The sequence below is a fragment of the Trichogramma pretiosum genome, unplaced genomic scaffold, assembly GCF_000599845.2.
Source record: "Trichogramma pretiosum strain Unisexual culture from Peru unplaced genomic scaffold, Tpre_2.0 scaffold86, whole genome shotgun sequence".
Lineage (NCBI taxonomy): Eukaryota > Metazoa > Arthropoda > Insecta > Hymenoptera > Trichogrammatidae > Trichogramma > Trichogramma pretiosum.
The window spans coordinates 551,438-576,828 of record NW_019640815.1 but is presented as its reverse complement, the minus strand read 5'-3'; the positions used below and the strand labels follow the sequence as shown (position 1 = coordinate 576,828).

Here is a 25,391-nt window from a genome sequence, read left to right as displayed (position 1 = left end):
AGTGCTTTGTTACGCATTCACTGAAAATTTCATGATGATCCGATGAAAATTGACAAAGTTATCCTGAAATAACACATTTTTCATGATTCCAAATATTACGTTTCTAAGTTAGAAAGCCGGCGCATGCGCCTCGATGTTTCGCGCATGAAAATTGTCGGTTTTAGGCCGAATCACAATATTTTTAGGCGAAAATGATTGGTTTTCTCAATAATTTTAATATTTACCCTTCTTACTGTTCACTATGAGCATTACCTAAAGATTACCAGTGCTTTCTTACGCATTCACTGAAAATTTCATGATGATTCGATGAAAATTGACAAAGTTATCCTGAAATAACACATTTTTCATGATTCTAAATATTACGTTTCTAAGTTAGAAAGCCGGCGCATGCGCCCGGACCGTTTCGCGCATGAAAATTGTCAGTTTTAGGCCGAATTTATTGACCCGCCTTTTCTCGGCCTTTTGGCTAACAGTTTAGACAGTTGTAGACAGCGAATCAAAATTTAAAAATACCAATATTAACGTGAATAACCGATGCATTTTATCATTTCTTTTTTTATGAGGAAGCTCTTTGCCAATAAATTGGCAGCGGTTTTTAATTAAATACATAAGGGGAATAATTTTCCGTTTATAGAGTTATGATTTTTTGTGAGAAGTTACATCCTGTCGACTCAATCTGTCAAAAGCAAAATATTACTGAACTCATTATCAGGTGAATTCTCATTAAAACCCTCATGAAAAAGAATGGGTTTGATCATAATTTTACTGCCTTACACACGTATTTTTAAACTATTATGCCCAAGCAAGAAAGAAATTCAGTAGTTTAAAATGTAGTAGTCAAATTTAGTAGAAATTTAGTATTTTTCTCGTAGTCGAGTTGAGTACTCATCATTATTGGTCATCGACATTTCAAATTGATTTGTTAGTGACATTAACTTCCGCGATTGAAAATTTTCGACACTGTCTTGACACTGAACACGAGACAATACAAACTGATCACCGAACACGTGGTGGAAGCTACGACTGCACTGACATTTGAAAGAGAAAGTAATCTAACCCCGCTTTTCGTGTTAAATCTCATAGACTGCATCACAGTGTGCGTCAGTGTCTCTTTCTATAAGAAAGCATGTTAAAAACGATGGCAGCGTCAAATCTCGAGCATACCATGGTTTGACCGTGCACAGCAACGAACATTTCGGTTGAGGCGATTGTCTTTTGAATACTGGGAAAATTAAATTCGAAGGATTAAAATTGGATTGGTAAAAGTACTATTTTTTATTGAAACTTTTATCGAAAAAAAACATTTGTTTAAGCATCCATACATATTTACAAATGTCAAGAAAAAACCAGCGCATATATAATTGGAAGAGTTCGAGACGTCAAGTTTAGTATCACGTAGTAGACTTCAAGAAGTATCATTATGATAAACATAGGCTGGGTGCGTCGGGAGAGAAGGGATACAATAATCGATCGCAGCGCGAGGTGCGGCCAAAATGTAAAACATCGCGTCCCCACTTGTACGTAAAAGGTATAAGAGGAAGTATATTAAGTTATCTGAATAATCATAATTTTCACTTTTAATAAGTTAAAACTTGTGTTTTTCAATTGCTTGAACTTTGATTTTCACGCCTAAGTATCAACTGTCACACTTATTCATATTTTTCTCTAGCATTATATCGATTAATTTGTTAGCTTGACAGCTGGCTGAGTGTTTTTTATCACAATCGTCTGCTCACTCGCTCAGTATTGACATTTTGTATTACTCGCTCGCACGTGTTAACATACCAAACGGCTTCAAAATGCCGCGCAATCGAAAGTGTTGTGTTATCGGCTGTGGAAATACTAAAAAAACATCTTCTGACATTATATTATACAAATTTCCTGCTGGCGAGTTTGCTAATGAACAGAAACAAGCGTGGATAAAAGCGGTTAAATTACAAAAGTGAGAGTAACCTTACTTTGAAGTATTTTAAAATCAGTTATTATTTAAAGTTTTTATAAATCTCTAAAATCAGCTCTGACGGATCTCGGTGGTCACCTTCTAATTACGATGTTATATGCAACGCTCACTTTATTGGAAAACAAAAAAGTATCAACAAATTCAGCCCCAGTTATGTGCCAAAAATATTTCCTGGACAAAGAAAAAAAATCGATGAAGCAGCTGAAATAAACAGGTATGATTATCAATAACTCATTCGTAGTCTTTTTAATTTTATGTATGATTTGAAATTTTGTTTTAGATTCACTAGATTTATGAAGCGACGAAATTACGATTCGAGTGACCCAACGATTAAGAAAAAAAAAGTAGATGCAGCTCGAGAGAACGATGCAAGTACAAGCACCTGCAATGAAACACCGGACGACTCGGTCACTGAAAACCAAGCTTTGATGCAAAACTATCAAGATGACAATGTAATCAACGATTCAATTTTCCTTCAAGAAATTTCGCAGTCAAATCAAGAGTGTCAAGTTGACATGTTACTGCTTAATGATTCGGAAATGCCTCTTGATAATTCGAAAACGTTCGTGTGCATTAGATACGTAGAAAATAATGTTCGCCATGCTGAAATTCAGACAAATATTAATATATTACCAAAAATTGTAGTTAGAAATCAAAAAAAAGTTAGCGACAAGAAGGTTGGAACACAAAAAAAAGAATACGCAGATATTGGCGTAGGTTGTAATTTTGATGAAACATTACAAAAAGGTTTCGTTGGAATGAAATCAGTTCAGACAAGTGACCAATTAATTGACCTTGCTGGAATTTCTGTGGATAATTTTAAAATTTTTTCAGAGAAAATTTATCCATATGAGAGTATCAATCAAAAGATATCCACCGAAGATAAATTATTAATTTTTTTTATGAAATTAAAAACCGGATTGTCTTTCTCNTTCACTAATAGTATTACCTACAGATTTTGATGGCTTTGATACGTATTTACTGTAATTTTCATGAAGGTCGTATGAAAATTGACAAAGTTATCTTTAAATAACACATTTTTTATAATTCAAAATATTACGTTTCTAATTTAGAAAGCCGGCGCATGCACCCTGATTGTTTCACGCATGCGCATTGACCGTTTTAGGCCAAATTTACTTACCCGCCTTTTCTCGGCATTTTGGCTAACAGTTTAGACAGTATTAGACAGCGAATCAAAATTTAAAAATACCAATATTCACGTGAATAACCGATGCATTTTATTATTGCTATTTTTATGAGGAAGCTCTTTGCCAATAAATTGGTAGCTGTTTTTAATTAAATACGTAAGGGGAATTATTTTCCGTTTATAGAGTTATGATTTTTTTTGAGAAGTAACATTCTGTCTACTCAATTTGTCAAAAGCAAAATATTACTGAACTCATTATCAGGTGAATTCTCATTAAAACCCTCATGAAAAAGAATGGGTTTGATCATAATTTTACGACCTTACACACGTATTTTTAAACTATTATGCACAAGCAAGAAATAAATTCAGTAGTTTAAATTTTAGTAGTTAAATTTAGTAGAAATTTTGTATTTTTCTCGTAGTTGAGTTGAGTACTCATCGTTATAATTCATCGACATTTTAAATTGATTTGTTAGTGACATTAACTTCCGCGATTGAAAATTTTCGACACTGTCTCGACACTGAACACGAGACAATACAAACTGATCACCGAACACGTGGTGGAAGCTACGACTGCACTGACATTTGAAAGAGAAAGTAATCTAACCCCGCTTTTCGTGTTAAATCTCATAGACTGCATCACAGTCTCCGTCGGTGTCTCTTTCTATAAGAAAGCATGTTCAAAACGATGGCAGCGTCAAATTTCGTGCATACAGCCTTAAACACATGGTTTGACCGTACACAGCAACGAACATTTCGGTTGAGGCGATTGTCTTATGAATACTGGGAAAATTAAATTCGAAGGATTAAAATTGGATTGGTAAAATTACTAATTTTTATTGAAACTTTTATCGAAAAAAAACATTTATTTAAGCATCCATACATTTTTACAAATGTCAAGAAAAAACCAGCGCATATATAATTGGAAGAGTTCGAGACGTCAAGTCTAGTATCACGTAGTAGACATCAAGAAGTATCATTATGATAAACATAGGCTGGGGGCGTCGGGAGAGAAGGGATACAATAATCGATCGCAGCGCGAGGTGCGGCCAAAATGTAAAACAGCGCGTCCCCACTTGTACGTAAAAGGTATAAGAGGAAGTATATTAAGTTATCTGAATAATCATAATTTTCACTTTTAATAAGTTAAAACTTGTGTTTTTCAATTGCTTGAACTTTGATTTTCACGTCTAAGTATCAACTGTCACACTTATTCATATTTTTCTCTAGCATTATATCGATTAATTTGTATTGACATTTTGTATTACTCGCTCGCACGTGTTAACATACCAAACGGCTTCAAAATGCCGCGCAATCGAAAGTGTTGTGTTATCGGCTGTGGAAATACCAAAAAAACATGTCCTGACATTATATTATACAAATTTCCTGTTGGCGAGTTTGCTAATGAACAGAAACAAGCGTGGATAAAAGCGGTTAAAATACAAAAGTGAGAGTTTAACCTTACTTTGAAGTATTTTAAAATCAGTTATTATTTAAAGTTTTTATAAATTTCTAAAATCAGCTTTGACGAATCTCGGTGGTCACCTTCTAATTACGATGTTATATGCAACGCTCACTTTATTGGAAAACAAAAAAGTATCAACAAATTCAGCCCCAGTTATGTGCCAAAAATATTTCCTGGACAAAGAAAAAAAATCGATGAAGCAGCTGAAATAAACAGGTATGATTATCAATAACTTATTCGTAGTCTTTTTAATTTTATGTATGATTTGAAATTTTGTTTTAGATTCACTAGATTTATGAAGCGACGAAATTACGATTCGAGTGACCCAACGATTAAGAAAAAAAAAGTAGATGCAGCTCGAGAGAACGATGCAAGTACAAGCACCTGCAATGAAACACCGGACGACTCGGTCACTGAAAACCAAGCTTTGATGCAAAACTATCAAGATGACAATGTAATCAACGATTCAATTTTCCTTCAAGAAATTTCGCAGTCAAATCAAGAGTGTCAAGTTGACATGTTACCGCTTAATGATTCGGAAATGCCTCTTGATAATTCGAAAACCTTCGTGTGCATCAGATACGTAGAAAATAATGTTCGCCATGCTGAAATTCAGACAAATATTAATATATTACCAAAAATTGTAGTTAGAAATCAAAAAAAAGTTAGCGACAAGAAGGTTGGAACACAAAAAAAAGAATACGCAGATATTGGCGTAGGTTGTAATTTTGATGAAACATTACAAAAAGGTTTCATTGGAATGAAATCAGTTCAGACAAGTGACCAATTAATTGACCTTGCTGGAATTTCTGTGGATAATTTTAAAATTTTTTCAGAGAAAATTTATCCATATGAGAGTATCAATCAAAAGATATCCACCGAAGATAATTTATTAATTTTTTTCATGAAATTAAAAACCGGATTGTCTTTCTCAGCTTTGAGTGTGATATTTCAAGTACATCGAACAACAATTTCAAGGATTTTTTATTGTCTTTTAACATATATAGCTTCTGCTACTCGAAACTCAATACCATGGCTTGATAAGGATACTATTCAAGGAACAATGCCATCCTGTTTCAAACCTAATTACATCAACACGAGGGTGATTATTGACTGCACCGAGTTTCCTATAGAAGTACCACGATCGATAGAAAATCGTATACACACTTACTCTCATTACAAAAAAGGGTTCACGGCTAAAGTTCTAATTGGATGTGCACCCAATGGGCTTATTACTTTCAAATCAGCAGTGGCTGGTGGGAGAAAAAGCGATTCCCAAATTACTGTCGAAAGTGGCCTTTTAGATTTGTTGGAAAGTGACGATGTAATATTAGCCGATAAGGGTTTTCCAGAAGTGAAAACTAAAATAGACGAGAGTGGGAAAAGAGTCCTGCTTGTAATGCCTCCTTTTTTAAGAGATCATGAGTTCACTGAAGAAGAATGTGCAAAGACTTACAGCTTTGCAAATGTCAGAATTCATATCGAACGAATAATGCAAAGAATAAAATTGTTCAACATTTTCAACAAGGTCCCGGCTCATTTATTCGATAAAATTGACGATATTCTTCACGTTTGTTATGTAGTATGTACTAGTAAATTTACAGCCTCCAATTATTGCTACAGAAGAGAGCTTAGAAGAAAGTTATTGTGATTAAAATCATTACATTAAAATTATCGTGATTGTATTAAGAAAATTGAACATAAAATAAAAAACAATATTTATTCACATATGTTTACTTAAATATTATGAACATGAATATATACATATAAATATATAAATATATTATTTGAAGTATGCGTATACATATTTCCATTTCATCCTGGTATTTTTTGTACAACGGGGGTAATAAATTTTTAAAATAAAAGTGCTCAGATTGAGCAATAATGTTTTTTAAAAATTGTTCATCATAATGTACTTCGACCGTCACACTTTGACGTGGAGAATAAACAAATAGGTCACAGACGGTTAAACCGCATACGTATAATTGTACCTGACACTGTGTATAATACTTGTGAGTTACCCTTAGTTCTAAATTATTATTAACAAAAGTAAGAAACTTTACATTACATTTTTTTTTATCAAAATCAACGATGTTCTTATTTTGACAGGAGCTTGGACACTTGATCTCTACTATTTTAATGATGCAATCATCTTTGATAACAACGCCGTCCAGACTAGCACACAACCAGGGATTTTTTTCTTTAATTAAAACACCTACCGAGATGACCGTGACGTCATTCAATTTTTCATATTCCAATAATGCCGGTTTTTCATTTTTTAATCCATATCGAAGGGATGGGGTCGATATGTTCTTTGGATGTAGTATATCATTAACTAAAGACTCGGTAGCTTTCGTTGTTAAAGATTTCATAACTTGTCTTGGTCAAGCTTTGATTGCTGTTTATATAAACAATCAAAGCGGCAACATGCTTGCACTTGCCGCTCTTATTCGCGGCACATTCACATGAGACCTTCTCTACATGTCGATTCTTGTCGATCTACATACAAATAAACAATGAAACTAACCTATGCACGAAATAAATATGAAAATTTGTTTCAAAATGTATACTTGCATATAATATGACTTTATGAGGAATCGACGAAGGTTCAGTTTGTCTTACTACTCGGGCTTCAATATGCGAGCTCAGTCCATCAGAACGGTATTCTTTGACATGGGATACGTGTTGACTTTCAACCAAACTTTCACCTTTTTTAGGACCTTGAGGATTGAAATTAATTGAGTGGGTTATTTTTTCAAATTCGGTTTGTATAACCATGTCCATATTGTATTTATTATCATAACTTATGATAAATATTAATGAAAAATACGAAAACTTTGCTTAACTTCCTATGCTGTCAATGTTAAAATACTTGTATACGAGGACGCGCTGTTGACATATTTGAGCCACGAGGTGGCGCGACATGACTTGCACCCGGCCTATGGTTTAATCGTTTAATTATGTAAAAAACCTTAAAAAATTATATATTTCGATAGTTAATATTCTAGAATTTAGTTGTAGTATTCATAATATTATAATCTTCACTTTTTTCGTGAAAAATTCGTTTACGATCTGTCAAATTGATTCTTATTTTGTACATCTGTTCACATATTTACAAGCGAACGACTTGACCCTACGAGCAAATCTAATATTGGGAATAAAATAGTGTATGCAAACAATTTTTTCGCATTTAGAACACACGTATAATCTTAACAAACTTCGAGAATTGTCTGATATGTGTTTTCTGTGGATTTTTTAGACTGTTGGTTAGTTGTTACTGTTTGTTATTACATTTTTTGGTCAATCGTTTGAACGTTCTAGTAAGTGATGAAATTACTTTGATCCCTAAATTAGTTTTCGCATTTTTCGAGCGCGAAATCTTTGCAAACTTTGTGGACTGTCTTTTGGTGCCCGAGTAAATGCGATTTTACCCCAAATTTCTGCTCACACTCGTTGCGTGGGCAATCTTTTCAACTCTCGTGGACTGCTGTTACGTGCAAAAGCAAATTCGATTTACATACAAATTTTTTTTCGCAATGATCGCATGCAAAGTCTCGGCGATCTTCATGAACTACTTTTTGGTGGTAGAGCAAACTCACTTTATGTCTAAATTTCTTTTCACACTTGTCACAGGCAAAATCTTTACGACCTTCGTGAATGGTCTTTATGTGTACAAGCAAACTCTTTTTTTTGGCAAATTTCTTCTCGCATTTGTCGCATGCAAAATCTTTGCGACCCTCGTGGACTGTTGCTATGTGCAAAAACAAATTCGATTTACATACAAATTTTTTTTCGCAATGGTCGCATGCAAAGTCTCGGCGATCGTCATGAAGTGCCCGTTGGTGGTAGAGCAAATGCGCTTTTTGTCCAAATAACTTCTCGCACTTGTCGCAGGCAAAATTTTTGCGACCTTCGTGTACAGTCTTTTGGTGTGCGAGCAATCGCTGTTTATATCCAAATTTTTTTTCACACTTATCGCACGCAAAGTCTCTGCGACCCTCGTGGACTGTCCTACGGTGAACGAGCAAATGTTGTTTTTGCCCAAATAACTTCTCGCAGTGGTCACATGTGAAATCTCGGCGACCTTCGTGGACTGTCTTGGGGGGCATTTTTCTCCCCTTGGTATCCGGAAGCCCGGGGGTACTTTAGTTCGGGAGTTGGCTAACATCGCCTCGGCTCCTCTAAAGCCCCAGCAGCGTTTAAAGATCTTACGTTGCTTCCTCGTGCCGCGATTTTACCACCAGTTAGTCTTGTCGAAATGCCATCTTCAAACTCTTAAGAGTCTTGACCGACAAGTACGCGCTGCGGTTCGCAAGTGGTTACGGCTACCAAAAGATGTTCCCATTGGATACTTCCACGCGCGGTGTTTAGACGGGGGACTTGGAATTCCATCTTTCCGAACAGCTATTCCGGCCTTGGTTCATTCAAGGCTTTCGGATATGGCTGAGTCTTCCTGTGCCGCCGTTAGAGGTGTCCTTTCATGGGCGGCCCCTTATCGGCCAGGAGGCTCGTGGCAAGTACTGGGCTTCGCTACTTCATCAAGCGAATGATGGCAAGGAACTCTCCGATTGTGCTCGTGTTCGTGCGAGCCACTCGTGGGTAGACCGTAACAGCGCGGCCCTCTCCGGACGAGACTATGTACAATTCCATCACGTACGGGTCAATACTCTCCCAACTCGCGTTCGAACATCACGCGGCAGACGCGTAGTCGGTGGCCCGCTTATCGAGTGTCGAGCGGGCTGTGGTACTAATGAAACCGCAGCTCACGTCATTCAGGGCTGTCACCGCACTCATGGAGGCCGAATACTGCGACACGATGCAATTTGCCGTATCGCAGTCAGTAGCCTCCGGCAGTTGGGATGGAGTGTCCGGCAGGAGCCGCACTTTCATACTAGAGAAGGCTTGCGGAAGCCAGATATCGTCGCTGTAAAGGATCAGGTTGTCAAGGTGATCGATGCGCAAGTCATCAGCGCTTCATCGTCCCTTGACGACTCGCACCNAGTACATCGAACAACAATTTCAAGGATTTTTTATTGTCTTTTAACATATATAGCTTCTGCTACTCGAAACTCAATACCATGGCTTGATAAGGATACTATTCAAGGAACAATGCCATCCTGTTTCAAACCTAATTACATCAACACGAGGGTGATTATTGACTGCACCGAGTTTCCTATAGAAGTACCACGATCGATAGAAAATCGTATACACACTTACTCTCATTACAAAAAAGGGTTCACGGCTAAAGTTCTAATTGGATGTGCACCCAATGGGCTTATTACTTTCAAATCAGCAGTGGCTGGTGGGAGAAAAAGCGATTCCCAAATTACTGTCGAAAGTGGCCTTTTAGATTTGTTGGAAAGTGACGATGTAATATTAGCCGATAAGGGTTTTCCAGAAGTGAAAACTAAAATAGACGAGAGTGGGAAAAGAGTCCTGCTTGTAATGCCTCCTTTTTTAAGAGATCATGAGTTCACTGAAGAAGAATGTGCAAAGACTTACAGCTTTGCAAATGTCAGAATTCATATCGAACGAATAATGCAAAGAATAAAATTGTTCAACATTTTCAACAAGGTCCCGGCTCATTTATTCGATAAAATTGACGATATTCTTCACGTTTGTTATGTAGTATGTACTAGTAAATTTACAGCCTCCAATTATTGCTACAGAAGAGAGCTTAGAAGAAAGTTATTGTGATTAAAATCATTACATTAAAATTATCGTGATTGTATTAAGAAAATTGAACATAAAATAAAAAACAATATTTATTCACATATGTTTACTTAAATATTATGAACATGAATATATACATATAAATATATAAATATATTATTTGAAGTATGCGTATACATATTTCCATTTCATCCTGGTATTTTTTGTGCAACGGGGGTAATAAATTTTTAAAATAAAAGTGCTCAGATTGAGCAATAATGTTTTTTAAAAATTGTTCATCATAATGTACTTCGACCGTCACACTTTGACGTGGAGAATAAACAAATAGGTCACAGACGGTTAAACCGCATACGTATAATTGTACCTGACACTGTGTATAATACTTGTGAGTTACCCTTAGTTCTAAATTATTATTAACAAAAGTAAGAAACTTTACATTACATTTTTTTTTATCAAAATCAACTATGTTCTTATTTTGACAGGAGCTTGGACACTTGATCTCTACTATTTTAATGATGCAATCATCTTTGATAACAACGCCGTCCAGACTAGCACACAACCAGGGATTTTTTTCTTTAATTAAAACACCTACCGAGATGACCGTGACGTCATTCAATTTTTCATATTCCAATAATGCCGGTTTTTTATTTTTTAATCCATATCGAAGGGATGGGGTCGATATGTTCTTTGGATGTAGTATATCATTAACTAAAGACTCGGTAGCTTTCGTTGTTAAAGATTTAATATCGTGAATGTTTGTGCTTGCTGTAAGCCTATAACTTCTCACATAGTGCCATTTTTGATTTTGCGATTGTGTAATTGTTTCGCAACATATGTCTAATATTTTTTCTTCACTCAAACAAATACAATTTTTATAAAATTCGAACAAGTCCGGTGCCAAACCATTACAAGAATCGCAGCCACAATGATAAGTATCATTTTCAGCAGACATGACAAAAAAGTTTTCCACGCATGCAGCACAATCAAGTTTGTCAAGCTTAATAAACGCTCTATCTACGATATCGGAATATATCGACTTCATAAAAAATTTGACTTTGTCCCTTTGTTGAAATTTCAGCACAGATTTCAACGTACTGTTTGATGCTTTCAAATCCTCGTATGCAAAAGTAAACGCTGGAGCTTCTACCTTCTTGGTGGGCGGAAACATTTCACAAAAATTTTTTGTTCTTTTATATTTGTCAGCACCGATCTGTCGGATTGATGGCTTTCCCCACGTTTGCTCATAACTCGTCTTGGTCAAGCTTTGATTGCTGTTTATATAAACAATCAAAGCGGCAACATGCTTGCACTTGCCGCTCTTATTCGGGCACATTCACATGAGACCTTCTCTACATGTCGATTCTTGTCGATCTACATACAAATAAACAATGAAACTAACCTATGCACGAAATAAATATGAAAATTTGTTTCAAAATGTATACTTGCATATAATATGACTTTATGAGGAATCGACGAAGGTTCAGTTTGTCTTACTACTCGGGCTTCAATATGCGAGCTCAGTCCATCAGAACGGTATTCTTTGACATGGGATACGTGTTGACTTTCAACCAAACTTTCACCTTTTTTAGGACCTTGAGGATTGAAATTAATTGAGTGGGTTATTTTTTCAAATCTGGTTTGTATAACGATGTCCATATTGTATTTATTATCATAACTTATGATAAATATAAATGAAAAATACGAAAACTTTGCTTAACTCCCTATGCTGTCAATGTTAAAATACTTGTATACGAGGACGCGCTGTTGACATATTTGAGCCACGAGGTGGCGCGACATGACTTGCACCTGGCCTATTACATGGTTTAATCGTTTAATTATGTAAAAAACCTTAAAAAATTATATATTTCGATAGTTAATATTCTAGAATTTAGTTATAGTATTCATAATATCATAATCTTCACTTTTTTCGTGAAAAATTCGTTTACGATCTGTCAAATTGATTCTTATTTTGTACATCTGTTCACATATTTACAAGCGAACGACTTGACCCTACGAGCAAATCTAATGTTGGGAATAAAATAGTGTATGCAAACAATTTTTTCGCATTTAGAACACACGTATAATCTTAACAAACTTCGAGAATTGTCTGATATGTGTTTTCTGTGGATTTTTTAGACTGTTGGTTAGTTGTTACTGTTTGTTATTACATTTTTTGGTCAATCGTTTGGACGTTCTAGTAAGTGATGAAATTACTTTGATCCCTAAATTAGTTTTCGCATTTTTCGAGCGCGAAATCTTTGCAAACTTTGTGGACTGTCTTTTGGTGCCCGAGTAAATGCGATTTTACCCCAAATTTCTGCTCACACTCGTTGCGTGGGCAATCTTTTCAACTCTCGTGGACTGTTGTTACGTGCAAAAGCAAATTCGATTTACATACAAATTTTTTTTCGCAATGGTCGCATGCAAAGTCCCGGCGATCTTCATGAACTACTTTTTGGTGGTAGAGCAAACTCACTTTATGTCTAAATTTCTTTTCACACTTGTCACAGGCAAAATCTTTACGACCTTCGTGAATGGTCTTTACGTGTACAAGCAAACTCTTTTTTTTGGCAAATTTCTTCTCGCATTTGTCGCATGCAAAATCTTTGCGACCCTCGTGGACTGTTGCTATGTGCAAAAACAAATTCGATTTACATACAAATTTTTTTTCGCAATGGTCGCATGCAAAGTCTCGGCAATCGTCATGAAGTGCCCGTTGGTGGTAGAGCAAATGCGCTTTTTGTCCAAATAACTTCTCGCACTTGTCGCAGGCAAAATTTTTGCGACCTTCGTGCACAGTCTTTTGGTGTGCGAGCAATCGCTGTTTATATCCAAATTTTTTTTCACACTTATCGCACGCAAAGTCTCTGCGACCCTCGTGGACTGTCCTACGGTGAACGAGCAAATGTTGTTTTTGCCCAAATAACTTCTCGCAGTGGTCACATGTGAAATCTCGGCGACCTTCGTGGACTGTCTTTATGTGTACGAGCATACTCTTTTTTACTGAAAATTTCTTCTCGCACCTGTCACATGCAAACTTTTTGAGACGTTCATGAACTGCCGATTGATGTTGGAACAAATGTGATCTTTGCCCAAATACTTTTTCGCATTTGTCGCATGAGTAATCTTTGCGACCTTCATGGTTCGTGCTTTGGTGGTAGAGCAAATGTTGTTTTTGTCCAAATACTTTTTCGCACTTGTCGCATGCGTAATCTTTACGACCATCGTGTACTGTCCTTTGGTGGAAAAGCAAAGTCGATTTTCTTCCTTTCTTTTCGCACTTGTTGCACGCAAAATCTTTGTGACCATCGTGAACTATACTTTGGTGCCTGATTAAATCGAATTTTCTTCCGAATTTCTGCTCGCACTTGTCGCATGCGTAATCTTTGTGACCCTCGTGAACTATTTTTTGATGTTTTCTCAAATTGCTCCGATCTCCAAATTTTTTCTCACAATTATTACACACGTAATCTTTTCGACCTATCTGTACTCTCTTCAATTGATTGATCAAAAGTGATTTTTTTCTCAATATCTCCCCGCATTTATTGAATTTTAAATCTTTGCGACCTTCGTGTACTGTCTTTGATTGATTGATTAAAAGTGATTTTTTTTTTAATATCTCCCCGCACCTATTGAATTTGAAATCTTTGCCATCTTCGTGTACTGTCTTTATGTGCACGAGCAAACTCTGCTTAGTTACAAATCTCTTGGCGCACTTTTCACACAAGTAATCCCTGAAAACTTCGTGGAATATTCTTTTGTGCTTGATTACAGATGATTTATTTTCAAATTTTCTCTCGCACTTGTTGCTTGTGAAATCTTCATGAGCTTTGTGTACTAATTTTTGGTGCGTAAGCAAACTTGATTTTTTCACAAATTTCTTCTCGCAATGATCGCATGAAAAATCATTGCGGCCTTTGTGTTCTAATATTTGATGTCTACTCAAATGACTTCGGAAATCGAATTTCTCGTCACACTGATCACATACGTAATTTTTTTGTTCATTGTGAATCGTGTCTCGATGTATTATCATGCTTGATTCTAGCGTAAATGCTTCGTGGCAAATATCAGAAATGTCTTCTTTGTGATTTGAAACGACATCGTCGCGTTTTCTTGAATCATTTTGAGAGACAAGATCTTCGATTTTGTTTTCACTTTTGTCCATGTTGGTGATTAAATTAAACGTTGGATCTTTCTATTTAGTGCTACGGAAATCAAATAAGTTAAATTTATCTTCAAACTAATTTGTTAGTGCTATAAACATGATCAGTTGGTTGAGGAACGATGCCAAAATCGTTTGTTTGTATTGTTTACAATTAATTACCGGTTTATCTGTTCATATACAGTGAAACCTCCTTTACCGGACATTGATAGTTTCGAAGAATTGTCCGCTTTTGAGAGATGGCCGTTTTTCGGAGGTAGACAGAAAATGAACATAAAACTAATGATAAAAAATAAAAAATACTGTTATTATGCATTCGATTACTATATAATGAATTACAAATAAGTGTTAATAGTCAATAACTTATGAAATTGTGGATTTTTTTTTGTTTAGATGATTTTTTTAATTTTTATATATTCAACTCAATATTTCATCATGCGCTGTTCCAGAGGTGTCCGCTATTATGAGGGGCGAGTCGCATAAGAAACAATGTATTTCTGCCGGGACCGCAAGATTTGTCCGCTATTGGGAGCTGTACGCTTTTAAGGGGTATCCGTAAAGGATGTTTTCACTGTATTATCTTTACAATATTTAAACCAGTTTCAAAATCTAATAAATAAAATAGTTCTGTTCTCGCAGTATGCAAATTTTATGAATTTGGACAAAGTAAATGCTTTGCAAAAAAAACAGCTTTAACGTTGAGTATTTTATTTGTTTGGCTTCAGCCTTGTATCAATCAATTCCTACATAATGCATAAATAACTTCTTAAACTCCATGTAACTAGTGCATCTTAACTATATTGAGCTTCGATTAGTGAAACATAAAAATTACTGCCATTATTTTTCCGCCATTACGCGTAAATTGATATCATTGTCATGACGTATGACATTGCTGTCTTAATGACCTGCAATTTGATGGAAAAAAATTAGCTTATTTTTTACAAACGTGTAATATTAGTAAAACTCACAAAAGCCGCCGTTTGTAAGTTTAACGTGATACTGGGACCGGCTTTCCAACCGCAAGGATATAAAGTTCTCATTAAGGTCCTGCGAATAGTTAATCTGTCTTTCGGTTTCCACTCGTACCAATCGGAATCGAAGTAACTATATTGTGAGATGAAAAATTATTTTAAATAAAAAAAAAGTTTAGTTTAATTAGGAATATTTTTCACCATGCATATCTAACTTCATTGCTAGCATCGATAATAAATTGACTTGGAATGCAAAGTAATACTACAGTAACCATACACGATAGAAAACCAAAGCTCATCTGCAATGCATCCGTTACTAACCCTTTTTCGAATTGGACCAAAGCCTGACAAAAACACAGGATTATATAATAAAATCAATGTTTTTGTCAATATATGAATAAAATATCGAACAAATAAAATCAATATAATTTTATAATTCTAGAATAAAAAATCGTTATTCTCAAACCAGAAATCCACACGTTGTCAACGTAAATAGTATAAGTGATAGCACGATAAAAACCATTGGTCGGACGTAGTGCGATGCAAGATCGTATAATCTAATAAAATGATTAGATTAATTGTTGAATATATAAATTTCTCATCGTTTTAACTTTCAGTCTCTCAATCAAAACTTAACTCGATGCATTTCTGATGATACTTAATACATTTTATAATCTCATCGTTCAATTCAGTTGTTGAACTATATTTTGTATGCATTTTCAAGCCAACAATCATTTCCCTAAAGTCGAATAATATGTTTTTAAATTAATCTAAATAAAAATAATATTTTTTCATTTGCAATGCCATTACTTTGCACGATGAAATCGCAAGAATATAATACAAGTATAGAAAACGTAAGCACAGAGTAAGGATCCTAAAAAAGTTGCATAAATAAAAACACCGAGTATTTCATATAAAAGTAAACAGCTGTCGTATAACGCATCATCATGAACGTAAATATTGGGATGGAAAATCGATATCTTGACATTATATAATAAGTAATAGAAAATATAAGGAGCCCAGAAGAAGGTGTATAACATTACAAATGCTGCAACTGAAAAAATGTATATTTTGTGTGCGTGAATACTAAAAACACATAATTAAATAAAATAATAATGATGATAATAATAATCACAGAATGCTGCCGTTCCCAATCTATGACTAGTTTTTATTGTTTTTATCGTGAAATACTTTTCCATCAAATTTTCTTCATTTTTATAAAGATCGTAAACAGATGATACGCAGGGAGAAAGCTTGAAATTGAAAATGATTTTTTTATCGATATTGATATTCAATTTATTCAAATGATCCTCTCTTACCACATGATCCAGCGTGCATGCCTTTATGTAGTTGCTTATCAAACAAAAGACGAAGGATGATCGAAGGATCGGTTCACCCAAATTAACTGAGTCATTTTCGGAGGGATACTGAATTGCTTGATAAATGTTTATGATCTTGAAACAAAAAGTTAATTTTTAAACCTTGTCACGATAAAAATCAATCAAATTATTATAGATAAACAGTGATGTATTTTTACCGCCGCCAATAAGATTTCTGTTAAAATAATTAGTGTTGCAGTTCTACCCAGCAATTTAGTTTTATAATCAAAAAAAGGCCACAAAAAAATGACTTTGAGCGACTTTTGAATGCAGTAGGTATGCTCTATGAAGAACTCTTCAATTTCGTTGTTATTTATTGTGGCCTCCATTGGTAAAATGCTTCTATCAACTGTATGTCAATCAATTTAAGGTAAGCAGCTGAATATTTAGATTTACGACCACAGTATTGATCAATCGGTTTGAGACTTAAGAAAATATTTTTATATATCATTACTATTAATGCTATTAATAGTTTTATTGTGCTTTGAAAAGAAGAATAGGTATCGATCCACCCTTATAATATTATATTATAAAAATAATTACGATTTTTCTATCGCAAATAGTACGGATCCAATTTTCAGACAATTTATTTATGGCAATAAAATTTATTTATTGTACTCTTGGATTATTTCAAAAATAACTTTATTTTTTTATTTTTTTTTTTATCCCATGATACAAGACTGGAGCCAAGCAAATGTAATATTTAATGTTAAAGCTGATTTTTCAATGTATTTGATTAGTCAAAATTAATGAAATTTGCACACTGCGAGAACAAAATTATTTTATAATTTGCAAGGAATGAAAATATGTCTTTTATTGATATTACAATGATCAAATAAACTTGCATTTCTCAATGACGTGAGCTTTCTATTTGTCTGAAAACCAAGCATAACGAAACTGGGTTTTTCCATCTGACTTGATATTTTTACTGACCAAACGAAATCTGTAAATATTTAAACAATAAACGAATTGTATAAAAAATAAATGAGACGTTAAATAAAAAAATAATGTTTCAATTTTCATAAATATCGTCATTTTATATCGTCATAATTCATCTTTATAAAGCAAGAACTAGCCTCCTCCTACTCCACCAACCTTCGAGACACATCAAGGTACGATCGAGCATCTCAATGGGGCTCAACTCTCGTAACCCAGCGAGACGAAGCTGACGTTGAAAAAAGGGAAAGGTCACTAACGTGACGTAGTGAGCCTCTGATAAGGTAGGCTGGTATGATCAATGATAAGGTGTGACGTAGCCGGAAGTGTTTTCATATCCGTGTTGATATACTACTCAAGAGGACCGTCATCACGTTAGATTCTGAAACTAGTTCTAATATTTTAAGGATAATTTATAAACAGATAAATCAGTAACTAAATTGTATACAATACAAACATAAACGTTTTTGACACCGTTACATTAATCATGTTGATAGTAAAAACAAATGTATTTAAATGTTGTCTTCTCTATTGAAACGAGATATAATACCAGAAGATAAATTTTACTCAATAAATTTCTGTCGAACTAAATAGAAAGATCCAACGTTTAATTCAGGCACCAAAATGAATAAAAACGAGAAGAGTTCCGAAGAAGTTGACTTGAAAAATAATTTAAGTGAACATGACATTGTTGTTTTAGACGACAAAAAATACATTTGTGATATTTGTCAGGAGGGATTTACACTAGAATCAAGCTTGGTAACACACCAAGACACAATTCACAACGAAAAGAAAAATTTCGCATGTGACAAGTAAGAGGAGAAATTCGAGTTCCGAAGTCATTTGAGTAGACATCAAATATTAGAACACAAAGGCTGCAGAGATTTTTCATGCGATCATTGCGAGAAGAAATTTGTGAAAAAATCAAGTTTGCTTACGCACCAAAAATTAGTACACAAAGCTCATGAAGATTTCACATGCAACAAGTGCGAGAGAAAATTTGAAAATAAATCATCTGTAATCAAGCACAAAAAAATATTCCACGAAGTTTTCAGGGATTACTTGTGTGAAAAGTGCGCCAAGAGATTTGTAACGAAGCAGAATTTGCTAGTGCACATAAAAACGGCACACGATGGTCGCAAAGATACCACGTACGACAACAGTAAGAACAAAATTAGAAAAAAATCGAATTTGCTCTTTTATCAAAAAACAGTCCAAGAAAGTCGGAAAGATTTAACCTTCAGAGTTTTCAAAGATGACTATTGTAAAAAGAAATTATATAATAAATCAAGTTTGCTTATGAACAAATTTTTACAAAAATCGAATTTGTCTGAACATCAAAATATTGTCCACGAGGGTCGAAAATATTACGGATGTGTCAATTGTGAGAAGAAATTCGGAAGAAAATTCGATTTAATCAGGCACCAAAGGACTGTACACGAAGGTCGGAAAGATTTTGATTGTGACAAGTGCGAGAAGAAATTTGGAAAAAAATCGTATTTGCGTGTGCATATGAGATTAGTCCACGAGGGTCGCAAAGACTACGCATGCGACAAATGTGAGAAAGTATTTGGACAACCGTCGAGTTTGCTTCACCACCAAAGGACGACCCATGAAGGTCGCAAAGATTACCCTTGCGACTAAGTGTGGAAAGAAATTTGGACACAAATCTAGTTTGGTTTTTCACCAAAAAACCATACACGAAGGTCGCAAAGATTTTGCATGCGACAAGTGCGAAAAAGTATTTGGACAAAAGCAACATTTGCTCCAACACCAAAGAACAGTTCATGAAGGTCGCAAAGATTACCCATGCGACAAGTGTGAAAAAAAATTTGGACAAAAATCAGATATGCTTTTCCATCAAAGGACAGTACACGAAAAGCGAAAAGATAACCCATGCAACAGTTGCGAGAAGAAATTTGACGAAAAAAAGAGTTTGCTTGCACACATAAAGATCATTCACGAAGGTCGTAAAGATTTTGCCTGCGACAAGTGCGAGAAGGTATTTGGACGAAAAACACATTTGCTCTACCACCAACGGGCACTTCATGAAGATCGCCGAGACTTTGCATGCGGCCATTGCGAAAAAAAATTTTTGTATAAATCGAATTTGTTTTTCCACGTAACAACAGTCCACGAAGGTCGCAAAGATTACGCATGTGACAAATGCAAGAAGATGTTTGTATGTAAATCAAAACTACGCTTACACCAAAAGACAGTTCATGAGGGTCACAAAAATTTTGAATGCGACAATTGTGACAAGAAATTTGGACAAAAATGTAATTTGTTAAGGCACCTAATGACAGTCCACGAAAATACGAATCGGACGATTCTCCAAACGTTTTAAGATTACGAATGTATAAATACAACAATACTTTTGTCTACACTATGTTAATTCTCACATTTGATTTGCTCGTAAAGTCAATTTATCGCTTGTGAATGATTGCTGTCGCTTTGAAAAGATGTTCAAAATAAGAATCAGTTTGAAAGGTCATAAACGAATTTTTCACGAAAAACGTAAAGATAATGAGAATATGAATACTCAATTATTATGAATTTTGACAAAGCATATAAGTATAACAAAAAAACACTTTTAACATTTAGAACTTTATTTGCTTGAATTATGTTGAGCTTCGATTGGTAAAACATAAAAATTACTGCCCTTATTTTCCCGCCATTACGCGTAAATTGATATCATTGTCATGACGTATGACATTGCTGTCTTAATGACCTGGAATTTGATGAAAAAAAAAATTAGCATATTTTTTACAAACGTGTAAAATTAGTAAAACTCACAAAAGCCGCCGTTCGTAAGTTTAACGTGATACTGGGACCGGCTTTCCAACCGCAAGGATATAAAGTTCTCATTAAGGTCCTCCGTATAACCAATCTGTCTTTCGGTTTCCACTCGTACCAATTAGTATTGAAGTAGCTATTTTGTAAGATAAAGTGATTTAAAATTTTGTTCGAAAATGTTATTAGGTATATGTTCCAATTTTTACCATGCATGACCAACTTTATCACTAACATCGATAATAAATTGACTCGGGATGCAAAGTAACACTAAAGTAATGATACAAGATAAAAAACCAAAGCCCATCTGCAAAGCATCCGTTACAAATCCTTTTTTGAATTGGACCAAAGCCTGACAAAAACACAGGATTAAAAAAAATTAATTTATTTGTCAATGAATGTAAGTTATCAAAGAAAGAAATTAAAAACAATTTATTCGATAACTCTGAATTCGTAAAAAAGTCTTTTTCAAACCAAAAATCCACACGTGGTTAACGTGAATAGTAGTAGTAATAATACGATAAAAACCATTGGACGGACGTAGTGCGATGCAAGATCGAATAATCTAAAAAAATTTTCCATGATCATTTGTTGCTTATATAAATTTCTCATTGTTTCAATTCTATCAGTATCTCAATCAAAACTTAACTCGATGCATTTCTGATGATACTTAATGCACTTAACAATCTCATCGTTCAGTTCATTTTTTAAACTATAATTTTTATGCTTTTTTAAGCCATCAATCATTTCTCTATAGTCGAAATATACATCATAAAATTTATCTCAGAACAAATTATTTTTTATTTGCAGTGTAATTACGTTGTACGTTGAAATCTCAAGAATATAAGACAAGTGTAGAAGACGTAAGAACAAAGTAAAGATCCTAAAAAAGTTGAATAAACTAAAACAGCCAGTATTTCATATAAAAGTAAACAGTTGGCATATAACGCATCTTCATTAATGAAAATATTAGGATGTAACATCGATTTCTTAACATTATATAATATGTAATTGAAAATACAAGGCGCCCAAACGAAAGTGTTTATCATAACAAATACTGCGACTGAAAAAATGAAAATTTCGTATAATGAATACCAAAAATACATAATTAAATAAAATAAATGTTATTAATAATAATTATAATTATAATTATAATATTGATAATCACAAAATGCCGCTGTTCCAAATCTATGACTAGTTTTTATTGTTTTTATCGTGAAATACTTTTCCGTCAAATCTTTTTCATTTTTATAAAGATCGTAAACAGATAATATGCAGGGAGAAAGCTTGAAATTGAAAATGATTTTTTTATCAATATTGATATTGAATTTATTCAAATGATCATCTCTTACCACATGATCCAGGGTGCATGCCGACAAGTAGTTACTTATTATGAAAAACAGAAAGGATGATCGAAGGATCGCTTCGCCTAAAATAACTGAGTAATTTTCTGAGTAATTTTCTGAGTGGTTGATTGCTTGATAAGTATCTATGATCTAAAGAATCATTTATTTGAAAACTCGAGCAAAGTGAAAATCAGTTAAATTTTTATGGATGAATAGCGATTTATTATTACCGCGGCTAATAGAATTTCAGTTAAAATAATTAGTGCTGTAATTCTACCCAGCAATTTAATTTTATAATCACTGAAAGGCCACAAAAAAATCACTTTCAGCATTGCAAGAATGCAGTAGGTATTTTCTATGAAAAACTCTTCATATTCGTTCATAATGATTGCGTTATCCATTGGAAAAATGTTTTAATCAACAAAATTTTGATCTATTCGAGGCGAGCAATAGTGAGTGTTTAGATTTACGTACACAATACTGATCAATCAATTTAGAACTTCAGAAGAATTTTTTTTATAAGTTATGGTAGTGCTGTTAATAGTTTTGTTATGCTTTGAAAAGAATAATAGATATCGATTGACACATATAATATTATATTGTGAAAATATAATTTACGATATTATTATGGATCCAATTTTCAGATCATTTATTTATGACAATAAATTTTATTTACCATACTCTCGAAAAATTACGAAAATAACTTAATTTTTTAGTTTTCTTTCATCTAATGATCAATCACAAACTCAGTAAAATTTTTCATGGAAATTATATTTCTTGTTATTCAGTTGTGCTGTATACAATTTTTATTGATCTTTACTTCAACATGAAAATTGTTTTCTTTTGAGTTACATAAGTTTGAGATATTTATATAATTGATGTGCCACTAATATAATGTTAACAGCCTTCATTTCAGATGCTAGTGCTCGCAACACGATGTTTTTACGAGTAAAGAGATATCATAGCCATTATATACGACAGTCCTGTTTTCATAGCCTTCACAATTTTTCAATCAAAATTAAATTTTAATACATGAATTTTTCATGCCATTAGTATATGTTACTACTTACAAAAGCAACCATTTCAAAATTCAAGACAAAAATTGGTCCAGCTTTCCACTCATATGGGCTCGATGTTCTTATCATCACTAACAGATAAGCTAATCTAACTTTTGGTTCCCACTGATACCAATTACTCCTGTAACTTTAATAACAAAATCTTTAAATAATGAAAGAAGTAATAAGTTTGTGCCGTTTTATACCACGCAAGTCCTACTTTATCGCTAGCATCATTTATTAATTGACTCGGAAAGCAAATTGTAACTAAAACGATAATGCTTGCTACGAAACCCACTGCCATCTTCAATGCATTCATTATGAACCCTTTTTTTATTTGTTCCGCCACCTGAAAAAAATTTTCAGCCATATGCACACGAATTTAATTAAAAGTTCAATGAATATGAAATAACCATGAATCCCAGTACAATGTAAGTCAATATAGCCTAACATAAAGCAATGAACAGTACTCGTTGACAAAGTTCATCAGCAGCATAAAATAATCTTGAAAATGAAAATGCTATAAATTATTGATCTTGTTAAATTTTATTCAATATTTATGTAAGTAAAACCTTACTTGATACATTTGTCATGTTTTTTAATGGTAGCAATTACATCAACTTGAATTTTATCATCAGACAATTCTAAATTGTAAGTGTTTAGTTGATCTAATTGCAGGGTTTCAAATTTTTTACTGAATAATGATGAAAATATATTATAATTCGTCAATCAAAAAAAAAGGATATTTTAAACCTTAAATTACCTTATTTGTTGAAATCGAATAATGATAAGATAACTATAAAATATGTAAGATCCTATACTCAATGAAATAAATGTTAGGAAGAAAATACTAACTGTAATTTCATACAATAAAATATAGCCGAAGAATGCATCGTCATTTTCAAAAAATTTTGTGCCTAAAAATTGAGTTTTCGTATTATAACTTATATTATTCAAAATAACTGGAGCGCAGATGAAAATAGACATTATAGTGAAATTAAGACCTGAAAAAATATATAAGTTTAGGAAAAAGTATATTATTTAACAATGAGTACGATNCTATTATTTCAATTCTGAAAAATTTCTCAATAATTTTTACTATTCAACCTTTTGCGTGACAGAATACTTGTTTTTTTATAATTTCAACGAGTTACATTTTTTGCAATAAATGTACATTTAATTTGATGGAAAATTGATATGATATAATAAAATTATATATTTCAGTACATACGTTTTTACATTGAATTTATTAAATATGAATGAATACATTTAAAATAGTTTTATAAGAAGGAGAATAATCAATACTGTAATCGATACTTCATGTAGAAGCATTTGTATATGACGGTGTCCCTGCTAAATCATTCGGGCGATGTACAGATTGCCACTTTGTAAACCAAAAATACCATTGACTCTGAAAAAATATTTGATGCATACAAATCGATAGATTTTGGCCTTTTTTTTCGATGATAACATAAGTTTTCTCGAAACCCAATTTTTTATGTCCAAAACGTCATCAAGCGTATTTTTCAGTAAACTCTCCTAAGATTTTCCCGGCCTATGTTATATCCATCGAAAGAAAATTTGTTCGACAATAGTAATTGCGACAGTGACTACCTCTACTTTAGATTCTATTCTTTATAGTATGATGTTTTTACGAGTAAAGAGATATCATAACCATTATATAAGACAGTCCTGTTTTCATGGCCTTCATATAATGTACATCAAGATTAAATAAATAATTCTATTCAATGCAATTTTCAACATATAAGTGTAATCTACTAACAAATGCGACCATTTGAAAATTCAAGACAAAAATAGGTCCACCTTTCCAACCACATGGGCTCGATGTCCTTATCATAACCAAAAGATAAGCCAATCTAATTTTAGGCTCCCACTGATACCAGTTACTCCTGTAACTTTAATAAAAAAATCTTTAAATAGTGAAAGGATATTTGAATAGTAATACATTCGAGTCATTTTATACCATGCAAGTCCAATTTCACTGCTAGAATCATTTATTAATTGACTCGGCAAGCAACTTATTACTAAAACAACAATACCTCCATAGACACCCACTGACATCTTTAAGGCATTTATTACAAACCCTTTTTTTATTTGGTCCACCATCTGAAAAAAAATCGATCGTGTTTATGATTTCATTTTATATTCATCTTGAGATAATAAAAAAATATAAATTTACCATAAATCCCGTTACAGTAAAAGTGATTACAGCCTGGCATAATGCAAAAAACGTTGCTGGTTGACAAACTTGATCAGCTTCATGAAATAGTCTTAAAAAAAGAAAATACTATTATGTGTTGATCTTATTAAATTGCAAAATATTTATGTACTTAAAACTTTACTCGATGCTTTTCGTATGAAGTTTAATGGTTGCAATTAAATTATCTTTAACTGCATCGTTAAGCAATTCCAAATTGTAGCTGTTAAGTTGATCTAATTTGGGGGTCTCAAAATTTTCACTAAATAATTAGGAAAATGTATTA

At 33.5% G+C, this 25,391-nt stretch overlaps 4 protein-coding genes across 4 annotated transcripts; 3 read left to right on the top strand and 1 right to left on the bottom strand.

The window, feature by feature from the left end:
* Positions 1-2,004: 2,004 nt before the first annotated feature.
* Positions 2,005-2,922, top strand: LOC111694388 (the record flags this gene model as incomplete). The annotated part of the gene is made up of 2 exons (XM_023462358.1): positions 2,005-2,174; positions 2,241-2,922. Coding segments are annotated over 2 exons (852 nt in total), but the record flags the coding sequence as incomplete, so codon positions are not given.
* A 1,366-nt stretch (positions 2,923-4,288) lies between these two features.
* LOC111694387 lies at positions 4,289-9,502 on the top strand. Its single transcript, XM_023462354.1, has 4 exons — positions 4,289-4,554; positions 4,630-4,788; positions 4,855-6,142; positions 9,410-9,502. The coding sequence occupies exons 1-4, from the start codon at positions 4,412-4,414 to the stop codon at positions 9,500-9,502; spliced, it is 1,683 nt and encodes a 560-aa protein (XP_023318122.1). The 5' UTR covers positions 4,289-4,411.
* An 87-nt stretch (positions 9,503-9,589) lies between these two features.
* On the top strand, positions 9,590-10,269 carry LOC111694386. The gene has a single exon (XM_023462353.1). It carries the CDS (start codon positions 9,682-9,684, stop codon positions 10,267-10,269), a length of 588 nt encoding a protein of 195 aa, XP_023318121.1. The 5' UTR covers positions 9,590-9,681.
* Positions 10,270-20,370: 10,101 nt separating this feature from the next.
* Positions 20,371-24,969, bottom strand: LOC111694385. The gene is made up of 8 exons (XM_023462349.1): positions 24,872-24,969; positions 24,712-24,803; positions 23,651-23,804; positions 23,465-23,581; positions 22,903-23,035; positions 20,696-20,838; positions 20,490-20,625; positions 20,371-20,424 (listed from the first exon to the last, which is right to left on the bottom strand). The coding sequence occupies exons 1-8, from the start codon at positions 24,967-24,969 to the stop codon at positions 20,371-20,373; spliced, it is 927 nt and encodes a 308-aa protein (XP_023318117.1).
* Positions 24,970-25,391: the final 422 nt, after the last annotated feature.